Below are 22970 nucleotides of genomic sequence, written 5' to 3' on the forward strand. Positions count from 1 at the left end.
ACACGCTGACATCAGACCGGGTTTTTTAGGGCTTTCTTGAGTTGGGTTTTGAAAATCTCTAATGCTGGAGATTCTACAACCTCTCTGGGTGCCAGTTGAAATTCTTAATTACCCTTAGGTGGAAAATGTTTTCCTTATATCCATTAGGAACCTTCTTTGTTTCAATTTACAACTGTTGTCTCTTTTTTTCCCCTACCATGCACCTCAATAAAGAGCCTGACTTCGTCTTGTTGGTAACCTCCTAGCTGTCTAAAGGCTGCTGTTAGGTTCCTCAAATCCTCCTCTATCCCAGGCTTACCCAAGCCTTGTTCCCTGGGCCTCTCCTCATAGGACACATGCCCCCAGTTTGTGCAAACTTGATGAGCTGGCACTTCATCTCCTCCTCCGGGTCGTTGGTAAAGGTATTAAACAGGGAAGGTTTCAGTAGAGACTGCTGAGGATCTCTGCGTCCAGCTGGCCTCCAAGCACATGCTGAAGCGTTAAGCATTGCCCTTTGGGTCTGATGAGCCAGCCAGCTTTTCACCCGTGTTTCACAGCAACAATTTGATCATATTCATTTAACTACTTTAATGAGATAACTGTCTGCCAGCTGACCAGTATGAGTTTGAAACAAGCAATATTTAAGGTGATTTTTCTCAGACCATTCCTTTGATTACAGAGGTTAACATGACCTTAAAATATTGTTCTGTCAGCCTGGGAAGTGCAAAACAGCATGGCTGCTGGTGTTGTAGAAGAGCTGCTTGGAGCTCAGAGCTGTCTCTGCTGCTAGTTTGCACCAACAGGTTCATGGACAGGCTCAAGATCTCTTCTCTTGCTTTCCTAACACTACCAGATTTTGTAAGAATTGCACATGTAGGGGATGAGCTGCAACTGTCCATGACTGTAATAGATGTAAAGTTGACTTTGCATTGCTCTAGATGTGGGATGCTGTGTGTAGCCATACTGATGAGGTAAACTAGCTGCAGAGCTGGATTGCAGTGCCTTATAGCACTTATAGTATTTGAAATAACTCTATCTGACTAGTGGGAAAAAAAAAAAAAAAGATTCGTGCCTTATACATTGAAATGAAAGATCAGGGTCTCCTTGTAACCCATGGACTCCTGTTGAAGCTCCACACTGATACTGGTTTCCCTGTGGTTGACATCGTTTCCTAAGGTGTGGTTTTTGCTATACAAAAGTGACCATTTGACAGTTCATTTAATAAAGGGAACCAGCAATTCCTAGTGCCACAGCCCGTATTCAGTGACACCGAGATAAGGGACATCTGAACTTGCATTTCTTGGGAAATATTAATATGTCTTTTTTTTAGAGCGGGGGGAAAATGTCTGCTTACGACATTGAGGAAAAAAAAAGAAGTTCTTTATAAACTACATTTTCTCTAACATGTAGTTTTGGAAAGGGTGAGACAGAGAAGAAAAGTTGTAAATAGGAATGATTTAGGTTGAGCACCTTATCAGCAGGAGATGTAAATATAGTTATGCTGGTCACATGTGCATCTCTAAGATTGAGAAGATTTGTATTAAAGACTATATTACAATTACATGCAGATTAGATGCTTGGGTGAATAGTTGTAAGAATTTTGAATAGATTTGTCCTTTTCAAAGGTTTTCATTTTCTTTGGCAGCTCCGACTGTTAACAAATTAGAGATCAATGTTCTACTCGGGCAGAGAAGTGAAGTGAAGCATATCTTGCGAGAAATTTTAGACTTTAACAGTTGCAGTTAAAGGTATTTGTGGTGCCTGAAAAACAGGATTAGAAACTCAAAAGAAAAGGTCAACGAATGAGCTATTTTCCCCATTTTCTGCTGATAACTGAGTTTAGTAGTTTGCCCCCTTGCTGCACATTGAATGTATATTCTTTGACAAATGCATATGTCATGAAACTAAATGAATTGTATAGTAAAGTGAATTGTCTTCTGGAAGAACATTTGCCAAGCTTCAGTATGTTTTTCTTCTTTGTTTGAGTAGGTTGTACTACTGTCTCTTTCTCTGGCAACTTCAGCTCTGTTTTGGGTACCTGATGGCCTTTTCATCTTCTGTAGGTAACATTTTTGCTGGCATAGATGTCTGGAGTCCTCCCTGCAGTATCTAATGGTTTGGACATCTTTTCCATCTTGAGGGCACTCTGGTTCATAGCCCATTCCTTGCAGGACATATGGGGAAGATGACCGTGACTTTGGAAAGGATTAAGGGTAAAAGATGGAGGGGAGGGAATTGCATTTGAATTGCAGCCAGTGTAGGTAAGCTGCACCAAACACCTGAAAATGGCTGTTAGCTTTAAATTCCTTGCCATCCACAGTTACTTACTACACTTGGTCCATATCCTTAACTTGGCTTTTCTGAATCACAGAGCTGCTCTTTCAGTTTGTTTTCTCTCCTCCTTTGCAGCTACTTTTCCCCTACTAGTTTTGCAGTTAAAAAGTTTTCCTCTGCTATGACAGCACATCCCCTCTTCTTTCTGTGTCTTTTGTCTCTGTGAATACCTATGAAGACCTTTGTGCTGAGCATCCCTATCATGTTGTCAAAGTCTCCCACCATCTATTAGATACTTCTCTGGAAGATCTGACGCTCTGCAAGCAATGTCTATGCAGGAGTTCAGACTTCAAAAACTCTCTCTGCTCTGAGCAACAGCTGTTCTTTCATCTCAAGATGTTCCATTTGAATGGATTTTCATAAAAGTTGAATGCCTCATTATTTTTAGCCGTGTGACAGGTATGGAGAGCTTTCTGGCCCATCCAGTGGCTTCTTGTCTTATGATGAAGGCAAAATAGAATACCAAAAGCAATCAGTCCCCTCATTCAAAATATAGTTCACAGAAACAGATGTATGTGCAAACCCCAACAAGAAGCAGAAATCGTAAGCTATATGTAGATATTAGAAGCAGGACATTGGATATTCTCATTTCCTTGGAGCAGAAAAAAAAAGTGCAGCAGTTAGCTAAATAGCACAGACCAAATGAGAGAAATCATAACTTGTATAAAAACAACTTGTCTAAAAATTCTAGCAAGGGCCTGATCTGAAGACACTTCAGAAGAAATTACTGCCTTCATGTGTCATTTTAATAGCATTTGAGGTAGAATGAAGATGCAGTATTGCTTGGGAATCTGTATGATGTTATATGCTTGGTATTCCATGGCTTATTGAAATCAATTCAGAGACGAATAGAGGCTTTTAATTCGAATAAAGATACCATAATAGTGGTCATATATTTAAAAAGCAGTAATTTAATATAGTTTGGAACTTAGATGTATGCACGCTGTTTAGCCCTACGGTAAGCAAACTTATTCTTTCTTTGTCAGTACCCCTTCTCCCTCTTTTTATTTTAAGCCTCATAGATCAAGCATGATTTGAGTGTGTTAAGGATATTTTTTGTAGCAGTTTATCTTGCCTTTTTCCTTCTAGTCCACTCAGTATCTTTGACATTAGAAGCAATTTGCATAACAGTGGGGCATGATCTCCTGACCATGCACCTTATACAGGTCCTCCATACAACCTGAAACACCACTCTCCCTGGGTTTCCTCTGCACTACTGCCATAACGGGTCTCTTCAGACCGAGGTATCGTCTGGCCTGGCTTGTCATCCCTGTTTTGCAGCAAGAAAACAGAGACTGAAACAGTCTTGAGGATAGATTCAAGTCGGTGAAACAACTCTACAGGCTTAAGAGAGATCCCTTCCAGTATAGGTCTTGGGCTGCATGCAAGCAAAATATTTCATACTATGTATAAATGAGTTCTTAGAAGAATCTGAGCTGAAATGGCCAGAAGTTCAGCTCAGGGATAAAAGTAAGCTTAACTTCAGCAAAAATAGATTAAAAGAAAAAAAGGCAAAAAACCCTTTCCAATTTGCCATTCAGTGAGCATGATAATCTTTGCCTGCCGTTGCTTTCAGTCTTTCCATGGGGGAGGATGACAAGGAAAAAGAAGTCTTTATATTATAATTTCTACCCTGAATCGCAAAGGTGCCCAACAGCCCAGGCTCCTCGTTCCTTTAGGAGGTGGAGCAGGCGCTGGGCTGCTCCGAAGTCAAGCTGTGCCCATTTTTGTCTTCCACAGCACTATCTTGTATAAAGGCCAGATTTTACCTCTTTTGTGTGGAAGTCACGCGTCCTTTTTTTGTGTCAAATAAACTGTTAACTATTAAATTAAAAAAAAAAAAACTTAAAATAGATTGCCTGAGCCTTATGTTCGTATTGAATCAGGGCTTTAAGAGCCAAGGTGCTTAAAAGAAAAAATTTCAATGGCAAAAATAAGTCATAGTATGTCTGTGCAGTAAAAATGGTTTCAGCTGGTTTGTAATGAAATAGTGCATGTAGGTGATGTTTCTTTGGCAAAATTAAATGAGGGCTCTCAAGTCCTCCTGCTTCTTTTGATAACCTTTTATCAGCTTGGATGACACCAGATCTTTGAGAACTTTATCTGGCTGCAAATCTGAAGATTTTCAGGAGTGCACTTCTACTTTGAGGTTCCACATGCAGACAAAACAGCTGACCTTGTAAGATTCAGTAGAATTTATTTTCTAATGCAGACCTTTAAAATCATAGCTATCTAGCAAAAATAATAATTCTCCTTCCACAATATGTTCTTTGAGGAGTATCTGCTCCTTCTTTTATTCAGGCAATTATTTTGGAGGCTGATATGATGGGTTTTTTTCCAATGATTAGATCATGTTTTCCTCTGCTGATTTAAACTGTTATTTATATTTGATACTACTCCATTTATCAAGGCAAACTGGATGGATTTGAAGTTAAAATCCAAGTCCTTTTTTCTTTAGCTTCTCTTCCACAATGCCAGCCTGCACTTCTTTCTGTTCTCTTCTGTGAAGGCAGCTCTTAAGAAAGCTCTTCTTCCGTAAGAATAACAAATTCTGATCTTTCCTTTCAAAAAAAAGTACTAAAAAAAAGGTACTTAAAAAAAAGGTGTAGCAAACACCACTTGTCACTCATTTTGATTTAGTTTGCAGCCTATATGTTATCTGCTTAGTCTTTGAGCCATAAACACTTTTACGTAACTTTATATGTAGTGGTCTCATTTCACCTGACCAGAAGGAGAAAGTTGATGAGGCCTTCTATAGACAGCTGGAGGTAGCCTCACGATCACAGGCGCTGGTTCTCATGGGGGACTTCAACCAGCCTGACATCTACTGGAAGGACTACACAGAAAGGCACCAGCAGTCCAGGAGGCTCCTGCAATGCACTGATGATAACTTCTTGTCACAAATGGTGGAGGAGCCTATGAGGAAGGTTGTCCTGCTGGATCTTGTCCTTACCAACAGAGAGGGACTGGTTGGAGATGTGAAGGTTGGGGGCAGCCTTGGCTGCAGTGACCAGGAGATGGTGGAGTTCAGGATCCGGCAGGAAAGAACTAAGGCAACAAGCAGGATTGCAACCCTGGACTTCAGGAGAGCAGACTTTGGGCTCTTCAGGGACCTAATGGGGGAATCTCATGGGTTAAGGAGCTAGAAGGAAGCGGGTCCAGGAGAGCTGGCTACTATTCAAACATCACTTCCTTCAAGCTCAAGAGTGGTGCATCCCTATGAGTAAGAAGTGCAGCAAAAGAGGGCAGGACACCTGCACGGGTGAGCAAGGAGCTCCTGGCCAAATTTGGACAGAAGAAGAAAGTACACAGACTGTGGAAGAGGGGAAGGGCTACTTGGGAGAATGATAGGAATGCAGTCAGAGTACGTAGAGATGCTGCGAGGAAGGCTAAGGCCCAGTTGGAACTGAGTCTGGCAAGGGATGTCAAGGACAACAGGAAGGGCTTCTTCAAATACATCAGCAGCAAGAGGAGGACTAGGGAAATATGGTCCCACTACTGAATGGGGCGGGGGCCCTGGTGACAAGGGATACAGAGAAGGCAGAATTACTGAATGCCTTCTGTGCTTCAGTCTTCACTGCTAAGGGCAGCCCTCATGAATCCTGGAGCCTGGACGTGAGGGAGAAAGTCTGGAGAAGGGAAGACTTTCCTTTGGTTGAGGAGGAAAGGATTAGAGACCTTCTGGTCAGGCTAGACATCCACAAATCCATGGGCCCAGATGGGATGCACCCACGGGTACTGAGGGAGCTGGCGGATGTTGTTGCCAAGCTGCTCTCTATTGCCTTTGAAAAGTCATGGAGAACTGGAGAGGTGCCTGAGGACTGGAAGAAAGCCAATGTCACTCTTCAAAAAGGGCAAGAAAGGGGGACCCAAGGAAACTATAGGCCCGTCAGCCTCACCTCCATCCCTGGAAAGGTGATGGAACAGCTCATTCTGGATGTCATCTTCAGACATGTGGAGGATAAGAGGGTGATCAGGAGTAGCCAGCATGGATTCACCAAGGGCAAATCCTGCTTAACCAATCTGAGAGCCTTCACTAATGGCATGACTGGCTGGTAGGTGAGGGGAGAACAGTGGACGTTGTGTACCTTGAGTTCAGCAAGGCTTTGGACACTGACTCCCATGGCATCCTCCTAGAGAAGCTCAGGAAGCGTGGGTTAGACGAGTGGACATTGTGGTGGATTGAGAACTGGCTGAAAGGCAGAGCTCAGAGGGTCGTCATCGGTGGCATGCAGTCCAGTTGGAGGCCTGTGGCTAGTGGCGTCACCCAGGGCTCAGTACTGGGTCCCATCCTGTTCAACCTTTTCATCAACGACATGGATGAAGGGACCGAGTGCCTCCTCAGCAAGTTTGCTGAGGATCCCAAGCTGGGAGGAGTGGCTGACACCCCAGAGGGCTGTGCTGCCATTCAGAGGGACCTGGCCAGGCTGGAGAGCTGGGCAGAGAGGAACCTCCTGAGGTTCAACAAGGGCAAGTGCAGGGTCCTGCACCTAGGGAGAAATAACCCTAGGCACCAGGACAAGCTGGGGGCTGACCTACTGGAGAGCAGCTCTGCAGAGAAGGACCTGGGAGTGCTGGTGGATGACAGATTGACCATGAGCCAGCAATGTGCCCTTGTGGCCGAGGTGCATGAGGAAGAGTGTTTCCAGCAGGTGGAGGGAGGTGATCCTGCCCCTCTGCTCAGCCCTGGGGAGGCCTCATCTCGAGTCCTGTGTCCAGTTCTGGGTTTCCCAGGACAGGAGAGACATGGAGGCAGTGGAGAGAGTCCAGCGTAGGGCTACAAAGATGATCAGAGGGCTGGAGCACCTGCCCTATGAGGAATGGCTGCGAGAGCTGGGCCTGTTTAGCCTGGGGAAGAGAAGACTGAGGTGGGATCTCATCAATGTGTATAAGTACCTGAAGGGAGGGTGTCAAGGGGATGGGGACAGACTCTTTTCAGTTGTCCCATGTGACAGGACAAGAACCAACAGGCAAAAACTGAAGCACAAGAAGTTCTGGCTGACCGTGAGGGGGAATTTCTTCCCTGTGAGAGTGATGGAGCACTGGAGCAGGTTGCCCAGAGAGGTTGTGGAGTGTCCTTCTCTGGAGATCTTCAAGGCCTACCTGGATGCAACGCTGTGTAACATGCTCTAGGTGACCCTGCTGAGCAGGGGTGTTGGACTAGCTGATCTCCAGAGGTCCTTTCCAACCTCACTGTTTCTGTGTTTCTATGATTCTATGATTCAGGTCAATTGGATTACAGTCATGTGTGAAATTATTTGTGTAAATGTTTGCAGGATTTTCTACTGAGAACAGAACACCTCTGAACGGCTTACTGCATAGGCATACTACCTAACACAAGCTTACAGTTTTTAAAAAATATCTAAAGGTTTATTAGGTAATTTTGGAACTAAAAGTGAAGATTTTTGTATCAGGAAGCTAAAATCTGGCAGAGTTTGGATGCTTTCCAGGTCCTGTTTGTTTGCCATGCCTGGGAAGATGCATCTGTTCTTGTCCTACTCAAGGTTAGTAGGACAATTCATATTTCTATAACAATAACAATTCACGTGTGTTTAAACAGTGGTCCCCTGCTTCTGACTCAGCTTTTGCAAGAGTCTTCTGTCGTACTGATCCAGTTGTTTAAGGAGCACAAAATACTGCATTTCCTCAAGTGTGTTTATTTGCACAGTGCTGTTGCCCAAGCCCTAGCAAAGCCTGAAAACAACCACTTAAACTTGTTAGTGATGAAAGCTGAAATTATCACAAATATATTTTGTGCTTTGTAAGAGATAGGTAAGGCATGATATGAAGTCTTGGAATCCATAACTATTTCTAGCATTTTGTACGTCTGGAAAAGTACTCACATTTATCACTTGTAGTTATGTTCAGCCCTTGAAGTCATAGGTGGCTGGGTTTGTCCATGCTGTCAGTCATAGCGCAGTTTGGGGCTCAACCTCTGTATATAGCATAAAAGCTCTGGTTTCGCCCGAGAGGCTGGCTCAGTGTGAATGCCTGTCCTGCCTGAAGGTGGAAATCCTGAACATACTTCATGCCTCAGTGCAGGTCCGTTCTTGTTCAGTAGACCTGGCTGGATCCAGCAGAGGCCAGGCCGAGGAGGTAGCAACCCAGGCTGCTGTATGCTCCCTGCATGCTCTACCTGTGCATGGAGCAGAGAGTTTAAGACCAATTTTAAGCAAGTTATAACCAGCAGCACGAGTGAAAAGTTCTGAATGTTGGATGCTTCCATATGTTCCTTAGTGGCTGAGAGGCCAAGAAGATAATGTTTTTGATCCAGGATGAGTCACAAGCTGCTGAAAGACTGATGTCTTCTCCTAGACGTGTGCAGTTAATCCCTGTCAGAGTTCTAGGCTGGATGGATCTTTTTTAGTCTGATAAAGTACTTCTGTTTTTTTTTTTTTTTTTTTTAGTGGTGGGCAGCGCTCCTTCAGTCGAGCAAACAGCAAATGAAGAGCATGTACGCATGTGATTTAATTTCCTCCAACTTTAGCAGCCTGGAAGTTGAACATCTCTTCTGAGCTGCTTATCTCGGCCCTCCCTTTAGGTCAGCAATAATGGACTCTTTGGAACAGAATTAATTATTCTGTAAGACGAGTAGGATAACTTCTGTCTAGAAACATCTGTGCTTAGGGAGGAAATCTTGGCCATTAGTTTAGACTAGATACTTCCATTTTTAAACAGCTGTAGTTTAATTACCGTCAGCCAAATTTGCCACTTGATTTTGGTATTAAGATTAAGCAACATACCCCATGTTATGTAAGAACTCCAGGTCTTAAAATAGAATTCTCTACCTTTTTAGTGGCACACTTAGATTAAAGAATCCTGGGGATTTGGTGGGGTTTTTTTTTGAAAATAATAAATACAGTTGAGGTCTGCACGCATGTGTCTATGGTGCTTAATGCAAAATGGTAGGTAGTACTGAATTTTGGTCTCCTTCCCTCTCTCCACTTTGGGGACAAAATGGCTGCATTTGCAATATCTGCTGAAATTAAGCATTAATTCTGTTAATTAAGATCTACATAAAGATCTACAAGGTTTGCTGGCTGAGCGCCTGATCCAGAGCTACTCTCTGATAGTCTGCTGCCACTGGGTGGGATAGCCTTGATAAACTCTTAGAAAAAATGTGGACCTCTGCAAATCTGAGAGTTGAATCATGACTTTTTTCTTCCACTTTGAGTTGAATGCTACATAAATATACAAACTAGGTATACAAAAGTTGCATGTGAGTTGTCGAGTGAGGAAATCATTTACATTAACAGTAGAGAACTTGCTCCCCAATTATTTATAAAGGTATTAATTGTTTTTTAAAGTTCAGTGCAGTAATTCCAATTGGTGCTACTTCATAGCACATTTTTTTCTGTATTTAGGGAAATGACTGTTGCCACTTTGTCCTGAGGATGAGTGAGGACTTCTCAAAATCTGTTTTGCCTTTAGATTATAGATATGTACGCATACAGCTCTCTCTGTGTATATGTATTTACATGAAAGAGAATCTGAACGAATGTCAAAGGACAGTCTGATCCAAGAAACACAGTGCACTTTAGCTAAAGATGACAACACTTTTGTGATAGCTTGAGTCTACTATAGCATTAAAACCTCTTGGCATATATAGAAGCTCAGCTGATCACTTGAATTGCAATTAAAAAGTAGAACAGGTATACTTGGTATATTGTCTTTGTGTCAAAAATGCTCCTTCGTGCTTGAAAATGATAAAAAATTGCAATCGATCCTTACAACTGTTGTGTTCATCTTTATTGATCAGGTAAAAGAAAGATAAATCGCAGCCCAAATAAGATTATTGTAAATGTTAGCATCATAGGGGACTGTGGTATGATAGAGAGCTATTCATCATCTCAAATGGTGACCTGTCCACACTCGCCCCATAGTCAGGCTGCTGTCTAATCGCATGCCTATTGATTTCATCTATGTCCAAGAAAGCTGGATGTGACTGTCACTGGGCAGCTAAATGCAAAGAGGTCACTGGTGTGAGGAGGATTTCATTTTCATTTTCTTAGTGGCCAGCAGTGATTTATGAAAAAAATAAATGACCTCAAGTCACATGCCTGGAAACCTCGGTTCCAGTGCGAATGAATTATTAGGTCTCAATCTCAGAAGCAAGGGTTCAGTAGACCACCGTGTTCTTTGTGATCTGTACGTGCCCTTTGACTGCAGTACGTGTTACGCAATTTGTTTTAATTTGTGGTAAAATATTAGACTTGAAATGCAATTTTGCTCCTGTTCTCCATTGCTGTTCTTTCCAGCGATAGCTGTATGTTTCAGGTTCATGGTTCACAAGAACAGACTTTGGAAGATGAGCTCCTCAAATGAGAAGGAAAAATGTTTTTACTTTTCTAGTTAAAGCTGCCTCTTTTGAAGTTTTCATCGAGTGTTTTTGCCTTAGAGGGCTATCTTAGCTGGATTCCTCATAACGTAATTTGCCACAGATAAATGTGGTTCAGGAGGTAGCTCTTCACCCACTGATCAAGGAGACTGTCATCTTTGGCTTTTATAAGAGTAGTCTTTCCAATTACAGGCTAATATTTTAGCAATTGTGTTTTAAGTAGATTTCCTTTTCATACATCAGTGCCTTGAGAAAAAATAAAAGGCAACTGTGCTTACTTTACCCAAAATAAACATAGAATGACAGTTTCAGTGGACTGCATTGGGCCATCCAAGTATGTTAAATATTTTGAAGATGCAGAATCATAATCATGACATAGATAACCTTAAACCATAGTACTAATAAGTAGATTATTAACACAGTCTTTAAATTTTTTCTATGCGAGTGTGGGATGTGTAATAGTGAGATTTTTGTTACTGTGTTAACATGATTTCTTGGGATGCCAGATGACTCGAGTTGCAAAACTAAGAGAGAGTTCTAGCTCGTGCCAAAAAAACCTTCATACATCTCTATAGTATTATGTTGTCTATGTGCCCCAAGTGTCAGAGAAAAATTGTTTTTTGAAAACTTTTGAACTGCTTTAACTTTTTTATTCCTCCAGCTGTGAAGCCAGGTGCCTTAGTTGTTATATGTTAAGTCCAACTGTGTTAGGGCTATAAAAACCTCTTTAAAAATACCAAACATATATTAACTAGACATAAAGTGTCAGGGCATTATAGTCATTTGTCTTAGAATATTGTATGTCCCACTGAGAAGCTGTGACTTTTTTAAGTATCGAGAAGTTTTACTGCTTGATGATGCAGTCTTGTCTGGCCTGCATTTTGGAAATTAATGGCTTGGAGATACTAAGTGAAAGGCTTTCCCTGGTTTAGGGGAGATAGGAATATGTTTGGGAGCTGACTTATTTTAAAAACTAAAATTAGCAACTGATTGAAGCAACCTGGAAACTTGGCGTATTAAAATGGCTCCGTACGGGATGCGTTGCCAAGGCAAAGAGCAGAAGAGAAAGTCAAACCTTAGCTAATTTCTTGTGCAGCATTGAAGTTTGATATGAATATCATCTGCAGGCTCTATGGGGGTATATGTGTAAGCAACACAAACCATGCACATGCAAACAAGTAAAGACTCAGTATTTTGATTTTTTTTCCCACACAATTGAGAAACTTCAAATGTCCTAATACAGCCTAATACTAAATAGTTGATTCTAACCTGTCTCTCTAAGAGCCATGTCTTTTGCATAATCATTCTGAAAAAGGAGAACGCACTTATCAAAAATGCCTATGAAACTTTGTTTGCAGAATTTGGTCAGTTTTGGAGGAACATCTTAAATTTATAAAATACTCGGATTGATGTTACTTGATAAGTATTAGCATGTATGTAATAGATATCATATAAAATCTATATTATTAATTTTTTGATTTTTTTCAACTTTCCAGAGTGCGCAATTCTACAAAGTTACCACAGAGCAATACCAGAAAGCTGCCGATGAAGTGTCAGCTCGGTTCAAGTAAGTCTTTTCTATCATTATTTTTGAGGCTGGGAAGTAGACAAATTCTTAGCAGCATTAAAATGCATAATAATTCGCCTTTCTGCCACCGTATCAGTCTGTGCTGGAAAAAATGCTAGTTATTGAAATGAGAGGATTTGGAAGAATTTGGAAGCCAATACATAGTAACCATAAGCTGCATATAAATTGGATGTACAATTAGTAATATACTAATTAATTTCTATTTGATAAGATGCATGAAATATGCTTAAGGAATATATTTTTAGAATAGTTTCACTAAGAGAAGAGCAAAAATGTCGTTACAGCTTTGCATTACAATAGTATTCATCCATGATACGAAAGGATTTAAATTAGCAACTTAACTTTGCCCAGAGCGGAGAAGGTCAAATTAAATAATTTTTTATTATTCCTGAGGATGGTTAAATGAAGATATAGTAATTGATGGATCAAAGTGACTCTGACCCTTAGCCTTGGACTCTTCCCTTTCTGCCAGTTCATCCATTAGGCAGGAGGTTCCATTTATCATTTTAGTAAGAACCTAAAAAGAACTTTATACAACCTTTTAGTCTCACCAGTAACCAAAAAATGCTGTATAAAATGAATTATTCTGTGGCCATTCTTAGGCTTATGAAAGGTTTTTCCTTTGGCTTTTTGATAGGCAGGAAGTTAAAAGGCCTTCTTGAGTTGTTGACAATGATATAAAACTGTGAAGTTCTTAACTGTAAGGTAGAATCATTTTGTCTTTTAATATTGTAAGTTGTTAGCTGCTCATTGGTATTTATATAAAATCTTGGTACTGGTTAATGATGCAAAGTTTGTATTATTGAGGACTGAGGTCTTTTGTCCCTGCAACAAGAGGAACAGAATGATCATTGACTCTCAGTCTGGTTTAAGTGTGATTTCGATGGCCTCCCATTACGGACAAGAAGCCTGCTATTTTGTCACTCACAGTAATTTTTTCTTTTTTCCGGTCCGCTAAGATTCCCACCAAGGCTGTATTTCTCCTTCCTTTGTTGCATTTGGGTGTTTTGAGGTTTTGAAATCTAATTCTTGCCTAATCTGACTTCTGTTACTTCAAAACAAGCTTTTATTGTGGTTTGAAGAAGCTTAGGTGCTTATTGTGGCCAGAGGTGGGAAGCCTGTTCTTTTTCCTCTAACATATAAGCAGTTTCTAAAATAAATCTAATGCTTTTGGGTTTCTTTTTGCACAGAGCTGGTAGAGATAGCAGGGGCCAGTAAGTTGTATCATGAAATAGCTAAGAATTTTGAGAATCACATTTTGGAGGACATTTCAGTCTGCATAAACCAAAAGAGAATTTAATAAAGAGGGATTTGGAGAAGGAATCAGAGAATGACCTTTTTCTTAATTTTCTAGAGACTAAAAGTATACATAGAAATCATCTATTTGACTTGCCTTCACTGTAGTGCCATTACTGAAATTACTGTGCTTCTTTGTCAAGCTACATTTTCCCCAAAATTATTTGGAGAGATTTGATTAGTGGATCCAGTTTTGGTCCGTTACTTTAAAAGGAAAACAGTATGATAAGAAAATGGTACCTGAAAAATATGCACATAAATTAGGGTAGGTTTGATAACTCTTTAAAGTAGAAAAGAGTGCATGAAATATCAATACTACTGCATCATTTTACGTTTTTCCTTGTGTAAAATCCTTTTAAATGGTATGTCTTTTTTTATTGAGAGTTTAAACTTAGCAGATGTTGTTTTATCGCTGCCTTTTATATGTGGCTTGATGGATAAATTATGAATGATTTAGTGAAACCTAAAGATCATGCTCTTTTGGTGTCACCAGGCACTTCTCATGTTCAGTTTAATTGCATGTGAGGAGTGAGGACAGAGTTTCAAGCAATGGTGTTTAAAGAGGTTGTTTAATTGGCTGTAAAAGAATTAAATAAAGTTGAGCTGCTAAATTTATAATTTTGTTAATGCATAAACTAATGTGCTGCATGTCGGTGTGATTTCAAGTTCTAAGTGAAAGATTAATAGATCTATTTGTGGTATTGGTAGGAAACAGTCTCGATTAATTTTAAACATGTCTAGTATTTTACTAAGTTTTGTTCAGAGAACTTGCACTTCTGCAACGTTTTAAGCTAAAATCCGTTTCAAGAGTGAGGAGGAGTGGATAATGACTTAGGTATTTCCTGGATTTTCCTTTCCTTCCTCCATTTAGTCCTTGAAATTACATAAGCTGTGGCCTCACCAGTCTTTAGGGCTAATTCGTCCCATTAAAAGGGAAAACCCAAAATACCCCATGTAGACTTGTACCACAGAACTGCCAAGTCTTCTCTATTTTTTCTGCCATCCTTATTGATGCCTGCTTGCTACCTTCTTTGGTGCTGCATGAATTAAACTGCTATTCCAAATGTTCATGATAAATGTTTTATCTCCATGAGGTCCTGATTCACATTGATCAAACTCTAAATTATCAGATGGTTCATCTCTTTAGGACACTAATTCACATTGATCAAATTCTAAATGACCAGGTTCAGTCAGTTCCTGCAGTACACAAATTGCATTAAAACAACATTACTAGAGCATGCTGCCTTTTCTAATGTAGGAGTTATGTTACCCACAGTTACATTATGAGCAGAATTATTATATTATGAAGATGTCTCTGTTATAATGAGAAGCTACACAAGAAGAAAAGAATTCAATATTACAGGAAGAGCTGGGCTTTGAGCAGAGATTTGGGCTTTTTTTTGCCCCTTTAATTTGAAGAGCTGGTGGGGGAAATTTGGCGATCGCAGTAGTGACATCTTATTCCCCCATGATGCTTGGAGCCAAGTAACGTCTTGATTATTCATTAGGAATAGAGCAGTAGATAAGACAAATTCTGCTCAAAATAAATGTTTTTACTTGAACTGCCATGTTTTTTTTTTTTCCGATTCCTTTCAGCAGATGACAGACTTTATAGCTGTTCACTAGCACTTCTCGAAAATACTGAGCCATTCCTCTCCTGTTCAGTGATCTCTGTTAAACAACGTGGAGTTGCTTATTGCTGCTGTCTTTTTTTTTTTTTTTTTTTTTTTGGCAAAACCCTATTCCCCAGCTGCCAGATGGCACGGGGCTGAGAAGTTACGATATCCAGGTCCTCTTTGGGAATCAGCTATTCGTTTTGATTCATACTCTGCAGGTGGTGGTTGTGCAAAGCCGAGGGTAAGTTGGTTTTTCCCTCTACCTCAGTGCGTCACTTCAACGCTTCTAAACTCCCATGTCTTCAAAGAAGCCAAATTCTGGATCTTGTGCTTCACAGCACTGTAGTCTTTGCCCCTTTGCTAATGTGTTGGCGGATGCTACCATCTAGACTCCTGGATGAAATTATCCAAGGCAAACAGTTACAATCACAGCAGGTTTTTGCATGATGAGGTCTGGAAGCTTGGTGGTTCATTTTGAATTGCAGATTTTGATGGCTTCAGTCTCTTACCGTGAGACTTACGATCCTGAACCTCGCCGTTAGGAGTAATGTCTCGGAGAAATCATAGCTGTTAGTTTCATTAAACATAGCAAGGTTTGAGGTTTGTTCCGGCTGCTTCACGCAGGTACGGTCTTCACACGTCTGAGAATTAAAAACATTTTTACAAACCGAATCAATACAGCTCACATGATCCTAGATAATTTCCATTGCTTTGATAGTTTGATCACTGATGGAGGTGAGGACTCTGCAGTACCCAAGCGAGAGCCCATTACAACCTCAAAACTGAGTGAATCATTTGGATTCAGGATACGGTAAATCACAGTATATACCAAAACACTGATCTCACGCATTCCTTTCATTGGTGATATCTGTGTCATGAAGTTTGGTTTATTAATGTTGCTGAGAAAAAAGTTTAAAGCACAGTTTAGCCATATTTTATGACCGTCTGTAAATACTCGGAAAAATTAAGAGTATGTCCTTAAGTTGTATTTTAACTAATATTTTATTTCAACTGGAAAGCGTAGCAGAGGAAGAGTTCATAATGAAGGGACGTTAATGAATAGCAGGGAGACTTGGATCTTCAGGCAGAGTTGTCTCGGAAAGCAGAGATGCCTGTTTTGTGGACACTGGAAAAAATGCATTGCAGGGAGGAAATGAGCTTTTTAATGACACCACTGGCCTGAAAGCAGAGAACTCTTGTTACCCATGTGATGCTGGGCACGTTTGTTAACCTACCAGGGATGCTTCTTTGCTCTCTAATATGATACTTGCATACTACTGTAATATAAAAATCCACATTAGATACCTAGGTAGATAGTCTGTGCTGGTATTTTTGCTTGTGCAGATCATATGCCTAGAAAGCTTTCGATTTGCTAGTTGTTCTTACTGTTACCTTAATCAGTATTAATTTTAAAAGCTAAAGTTGAAAGTGCAGGTTGTGAATTAAATAGGGGTTGTGCCGACACTGCGGAGAGGGTGGCATAGGAGCGAGGGTTGCTTAGATCCGTTTAACCTGCACCGTTGTCTCCTGTCTGGCGGCATTACTCTTAATAAGCTGAGCGTGAATGGTATTTTGCAATGTGCATGTGGTCCTGTCGCCCTGTGTAAGCTTGAAACGGTAGTTGGAAGGTGGAAAGCTGCTTCCAGGAGGAGAAAGTGTTGAAGAGACTAGAAATCTTTCCCATCGCTATTATTTATGTTGATTTTACAAAATCTTGTGCCTTTTGAGTGCAAAGAAGTAGCAACAGATTAGGTTCCTTTGCTTTCTTTTTCAGTGGACGTGTCCCAGGGCTTCCGTAGCAGAGCACGTTCAAGCAACGTGCTTGGCTTTCTCCTGCTTCTTTGCGTGTGTGGTTTTTGCTTCCTGGACAAACACCTTGTTCCCTCAGCTGGTGAAAGCCTTTTTGTCTGTACACACCTTTGATTTGGAGTGAAGAAGCAGGGGTTACATGTTTCTGCTTTTTTGAATAGAGTTGCCTTTTGCTTCAGCAGCTTGGATAGAGGGACTTCAGCTGGTGGGCAGTAGATACCCTCAACCTATTTCGCTTTCTCTCCAACCTGTGAACATACATAGAGGTTCAGAACGTCGAAATTAAAAAAAAAAAAAAAAAAAAACACACTTTATTCAGTGCGTTTACCTTTGAAACAATGACCACTTCATAAATGACAACTTTAGTTTTCCCTGCAGCAACGTAGATATTTAACTTTCTTCCTTTGATCAATGTAGTCCATTAGGAAGGTACTCAACAGAGCTACATGAAATATTAATTGTGCACTCTTTAGCTGGCTGCAGATTTATTCTGAATGAAGCTGGAGCTGGCCATTCCAGAATATTATCCATGCGTTTTCCCGTTACGCCCAAATTGTGAGTCCGCTTGCATGGGAACGTGCGTTTCCATTGGGATACTTGGTTCACTTGTAATGTGAACGTTAAACGTGAGCATCTACTTGGTCAGGAGACAGTTCTAAAGTGTTGGATGTGTTTTTGAGAGTTACAGTAGCTTATTTATCCGTTATTCAAAATTTAGATAATGCAGTAATTGAGAGAGCCAAGCCGGTTCTTTCCATGTTTGTTGTAATCCTTCCCCCCTTCTTCTTTCTTTTTTTAGAAATCCTGGATACATTAATTAAAGCTGCCCTCAGGCTATCGCCGGCCTTTCACATAGTTAGATACTTTGCAGTGTGGGATGTAGAAAGCACTGTTAAGATTAATTTTATTAAAACACTGTCGCGACGAGGAACTTTTTATCTCCTACGAATTAGTAACAAAAGATTTTCCAGCAGGTCGCTATATTAGGGTAACCTTTATGGCAGATGTGGGCAAATGTGCCTATTTATCTAATTTATTTATTTATTTTTGTCCCCTCCCAGTGTGTCTGGCCAGTGTCTCTTGCTCCGTGCGTGTGTCAGAGTGGAAGCGCGTGTTTTAGCACACCCCAGTTTTTGTGTTACTTGCTTGCATGGACAGGTTAAGTAATTTTGTAGGCTGCCCTATGAAAGCTAGCATGTGAAACTCTTCCTTCATGCATCAGCGGCCGGCAGTTAAATTGGCACGTTCCTTATTTTATTTTATTTTATTTTTTGTGTGCGTGCGTGCTGGTAATCAGCCGCGTCCCCTGCAAATTGATGGATGCGCTCATTAAGGGCAGTTCTTGCTGCTGGCTGCGGTTTCGGGAGCCACTTGTAGCCGGCGCGAGGCGACGGCTGCTGGTGCGGCTGGCACGCGATGCGCTGCGGCGATGCATCTGGCTCCCCGCTCCCTTTCGAGGGCTAAACCTCTTGTTTTAATACGTTAAGCAGCCTTTGTTGGGATTTTGTATGAACACAAGTAAGTGATTTCCCAATTACGGTATTAAACCGAGGAAGGGTAAAACGCACAGTCTCTTCTTTTAATTTGTTCTGTGTTTTGCAATCTTGTGTTGCTGAGACTTACGAATGCCTTTTTTTTTTTTTTCTTTTAAGGATTTTGTCTATTTATTTATTTATTTATTTTCCTCGAGCCTCAGCCATCTGTAGAGTCAAAGCCCGCAAATCTCGCGGCCCCCGCTTGCAGCGCAGCAAGCCGGTCTCCCTGCAAGGGAGCACGTTTTGCAGAGTGAGCGGTATGGGGTTGTGTAAGGAGCATGCATACAGCAGCTTCTGGCTTGCGGGGTGACGAATGAATTGCCAGTTACCTCCACGTGTTCGAACACAACACTCCAAGCTGCGGAGCAGCTTGTGCCGTCTGTTCGGCTAAGGCCCCCCGACTTCTGCAACGAGCCGTCACTGATTTGCATTCCTAATACATCCGTTACAGCTTATTTGCTGCTACTTGTAATTAGCCAGTGCATCCTTATTTTATTTTATTTTATTTTATTTTATTTTATTTGTAGTTATTTATTTTATTTTCCTCCCTCCGGTCGTATGGGAAGCGTGGAAAAAGCATAGAAGGATCGGACTTCAGTCATTCTGCTTAGGATCCACCTAAGTGAAGTCACAGCTGTAAAGCCAAAGCACACCTTAAACATTCTGGGAAATAATATCAAACTATATACACTTTACAGCAAAGTACTGGCATACCCAGAAACTAAGGTTTGTTGGGGGGGGGGGGTGAAAAAAGTTAAGATGTCTTGTTGGCTTCTAGTTCAAATGATACTAGTTCAGTTATACTTTTCTTTTAGAAAAGTAAAAGAAAAGCTGTAGTAAGAACTATTAGCAGGGCCTGGAAATTGTGAAGTGTTGCTAGCAGCTGGCAGACATAGTAAAAGGCTAAACGGAATTAAAAATATGTATATGTATATGCATATAATTTTTTTTGAGAAGACGGTAGGCATGCAGAGAACAGATACGTTTTAGTAGCTGCTTCCCTGAGTACAGCTGCGCTTTTAATTGCAGTTTATCTTCCAATAGCATATTTTATCTTTCTGTTTGCTTAGGCCATTCCCGATTAAGCTGAGTTTCAAAGCGTTGGGAATACCGTGCGGATGTGGACATGAGTTAACCATCGAGGCTTCAGCTCAGCCTCTCAGGGAGGCCTCGAGCGTTCGGCACGCGTCGCTGCGTCTTCCAGCGCACGCGTGGACGCGGAGTCCTGCTGCTGTTTAATTAACGTATTTTAAAATAAAATCCTCGTTTCCAAAATGTCGGAATAGCGCAAATGCTGCTAGTGCTGAAAGCGGATTCGGTTCGCCCCGTGCTGGCCCTCGCGGTTTCCTCCTGCGTGTCTCGGTGCCGGGCTTGGATCAGAGGAGCGATGTGTGCCCGTCCGAGACTAGAATTAAGGGGGTCGATGACTGCTGCTTTCCCGCAGACTTTATAGGCTGTTCTTTCTACTGCTATATGTACAATTTATTAGAGACCCGATTAGTTTGGATTTCATCTACAGGTAAGCAGTTAGACCGAGCCCTGAACTCACCCCCCCCCTTAACTAACATCAAGTGATGACATTTTGGCTCTCTTTGCCAGCACAGGAACTTACTGCTGGGAGAGACAAAGAGGTTTAATTTAGCAAGATTCAAAAAAGGTTACTGTATATATACTGTATATAATGTATAGTGTCTGGTTTCTTGCTCTGAATATAACCTTTTTTTAAACAATTGTATTCCCTAGGAGCTGACTGGAACGTATATTTTTATTTAACTTTGAACAAAGGAGCAGCATAACATAATTTCTGCTCCCGTAAGCATTGCTACTTTTTTCCTCTTCTAAACTTATGTACTTTAAACATCATTCTCCTTTGATCAGAGGAACCTTGGCATTCGCATAACTTAATTTTAGGCGGTAGTGGCCTTTTGTGAATATTAACATTTTAAAATTAATTCCCAGGAGATGAGTCTTCAAAAAATTTCTCGTTCTTATTATCTTGAATTTTCCAGCAAGCAGTAACAGTGGCCATCGTCTTAAATGCCACCGTACCCGTCGGTTCGTCGTTCTGTAGCTGCTTCGCAGGCAGCGTTACGCCGGCTTCGTCCGAGCAGACCAAAGCCTTGAGCCTTTGAATGCAAAACCCCGAGGCTAACAGGGCTCCACATCTAATGCCGTGTTAGCAAGAAGCACTCAGGTCCAACAAGCCAGTCCATCCCCCTTGCAGAAAAATCAGCATTTATTTCCTCGAGACACTGTTGTGATGCTTAATGTACATTCTTTACGGCATATTTTTTTTGCTGATACTCTGCCTTTTTTTCCCTGCTACTATCTATTCGCCTCATACAAAATGCTAAATTATTGTCTGAACATCCTTTTTGCTTCCCTCAGTGGTTAGCGCCACGTCTTTAAAGCATTGGTTCTCTGTAGGAGAAAAGCCATATGTTGGTCGTGAAATATCATAACCACTTTTTGAATGTTTTTACAGCATCTGTTGAGCACATTTCCATATTTTCTTAAACATAAGCTTCATTTTCAAGAAAGCCATTTCTCCTCTGGTGCTGTTTTTGAAGAGGGCACTTCCTGAATATTTTTTTTATTTTTACTTTGGGATTTTGAAACATTTTGTCTTTTATAGTGATGGCCTGTTACTTATGTTTGATGGCACACATTTGGGAACATATAATTCCAGCTTCTAGCACTAAATGAACATACAAAGAGACAAAACTGTTCAGTAGGAGAAATTTTTCCCCATTACTGTTTATGGAACAGTTAAACTTTAGTGTGTTTTGTCAGTTCGAGAGCCGTGCGCCTCGGTGGAGGATCTTTGATGGAAATTGGAAAACCTGTCAATGTTTTTTAAAAAAAATCATAAAAATGCACTCTCCCACACTGTCCTCTATTTCTCTATTCATCTGCCTGCCCTATAAAATCCAAATAGAGTCCTGTGCAGCACGCGTCACTGGAAGCACGAGAAGATCAGGATCGAAAGGTTTTGCGAGGCGGGTTTTATAGATCTGTACCTAATGGAGTTCCTCTCTGTCTATACCGCTTTACTGCTGGGGAAATCTTGCTCTTTCGTGGGTTGTTGATATGCAGTCCCTTCTATCCAATAGATATATATATTTTTTCTTTCCTCTATTTAGATGCTGTACTTTGGCAAAATAATTGTTACAAGTCTCCCGACAGAAAGCTGCAGGCAACGTGGTCTTAGTCAATATGCAATTTAAAAATAAGCTCGTTGTAGGTAAGTTCAGGGCCAAATGAATCCAGTTCACCAGCTCTTCTTCACCAAGTATTTTGGCTGTCTTCCAATGTCCTTTAGGTAGAGGTGCTCCAGGTGTTCTTCTGAATAGACTGTAAATTAGGTTTTAGTAGCTCTTTAAGAGAATTGGCTAATTGTAAAGGCAATCTGTTAAAAGTTTTATCCCAAGTTCTTCCCTTTAAAGCTGAAGACTTGTTACTCCCATTCTCCGGTTGCATAATACGGGATTGTATAGGAGAGGGGTAGTCTTTAAGGTACTCCCTACGTGCTTTAGCATCATGTTTAGGCAGATAAAACTGTTGGTGCCTTTTGGATCTGTGCAGTACAGATTTGTCAAACTCCGCCATCGCCCCCTTGTTTTAGATAAGCATTGTAAAATGAAGTGTTTTCAGACGATGTGCAAATTTGTCTTAGTACAGGTCAGAATTTACCCCTTATTCTGCTTAATTACATGCGTGCACTACTGAAAGTAAGTTATGTAATTCTGTCAAACTTTGAGTTCTGTACTTGGATATAATCACCCTTGGTCATAGATCTCTTCTGAAAGGAGCTGCTGAAATACTAATAACTTACTCTTAATACTGTAATTCCTTAAATATAATATGCATTTCCCTGAGTTTTCTATTATATGTATTAAAATTCATATTGTAGTGCAATATAAGTTTTTCAGGCTGGGAGAGAGAGACCCATGGGGAAGTGTAATTTTTTTTTACTGTATATTTAATGAAATGAGGAAAACCAGTTATTTCTTTAAAACTTTCTTCACCGTGTAACGTAGTTCTCAGTTTCGAGCCATTTAGGGGGTCCATTAAGCCACTGGGTTGCTCCTCCGCATGCATTAGGGACGGGCTCGGTGTAATGCGGAGCAGGCTTGCCGTATCATGGACATGTTTATGAAGATTGATGACAGCCAGGGTTCACTGTTAACTTTTATTGTCAAACAGGCTGCAGGAGGAACTGCCTAGTATTGCTTTTACTTTGATTTATGAAAAGGTTGCCGCGTGAAAAAGCCATCGCATAAACTCGCTCGGCTGCCAGTAGCATGATAAAATAGGGCTGTAAGTAGACCAAACAATAAACTAACTGTAATTATCTTCGTTAGTGTCTCTCTGAGCTCTCAGTGCCGTTGGTGGGACGCTCTCGCTCGCTGCCGTGTTTGGTTTAAGGTGGATCCCACCTTTCCCCCTAAGTGCGATGAGCCTGATAAAATCCT

The 22970-nt window shown here is 40.9% G+C and overlaps 1 protein-coding gene across 2 annotated transcripts in view; it reads left to right on the forward strand.

Annotated features, from left to right (window-relative positions):
• The window catches only part of CHCHD3 (coiled-coil-helix-coiled-coil-helix domain containing 3), a 150577-nt gene that overhangs the window by 109669 nt on the left and 17938 nt on the right, over positions 1-22970 (forward strand). For both annotated transcript variants that reach the window (XM_062580340.1, XM_062580348.1), the window contains exon 6: positions 12148-12218. In XM_062580340.1, the coding sequence (XP_062436324.1) occupies positions 12148-12218 (71 nt within the window). The remainder of the gene's footprint in view (positions 1-12147; positions 12219-22970) is intronic.

Source organism: Rhea pennata, chromosome 1 (genome assembly GCF_028389875.1).
Source record: "Rhea pennata isolate bPtePen1 chromosome 1, bPtePen1.pri, whole genome shotgun sequence".
Classification (NCBI taxonomy): domain Eukaryota; kingdom Metazoa; phylum Chordata; class Aves; order Rheiformes; family Rheidae; genus Rhea; species Rhea pennata.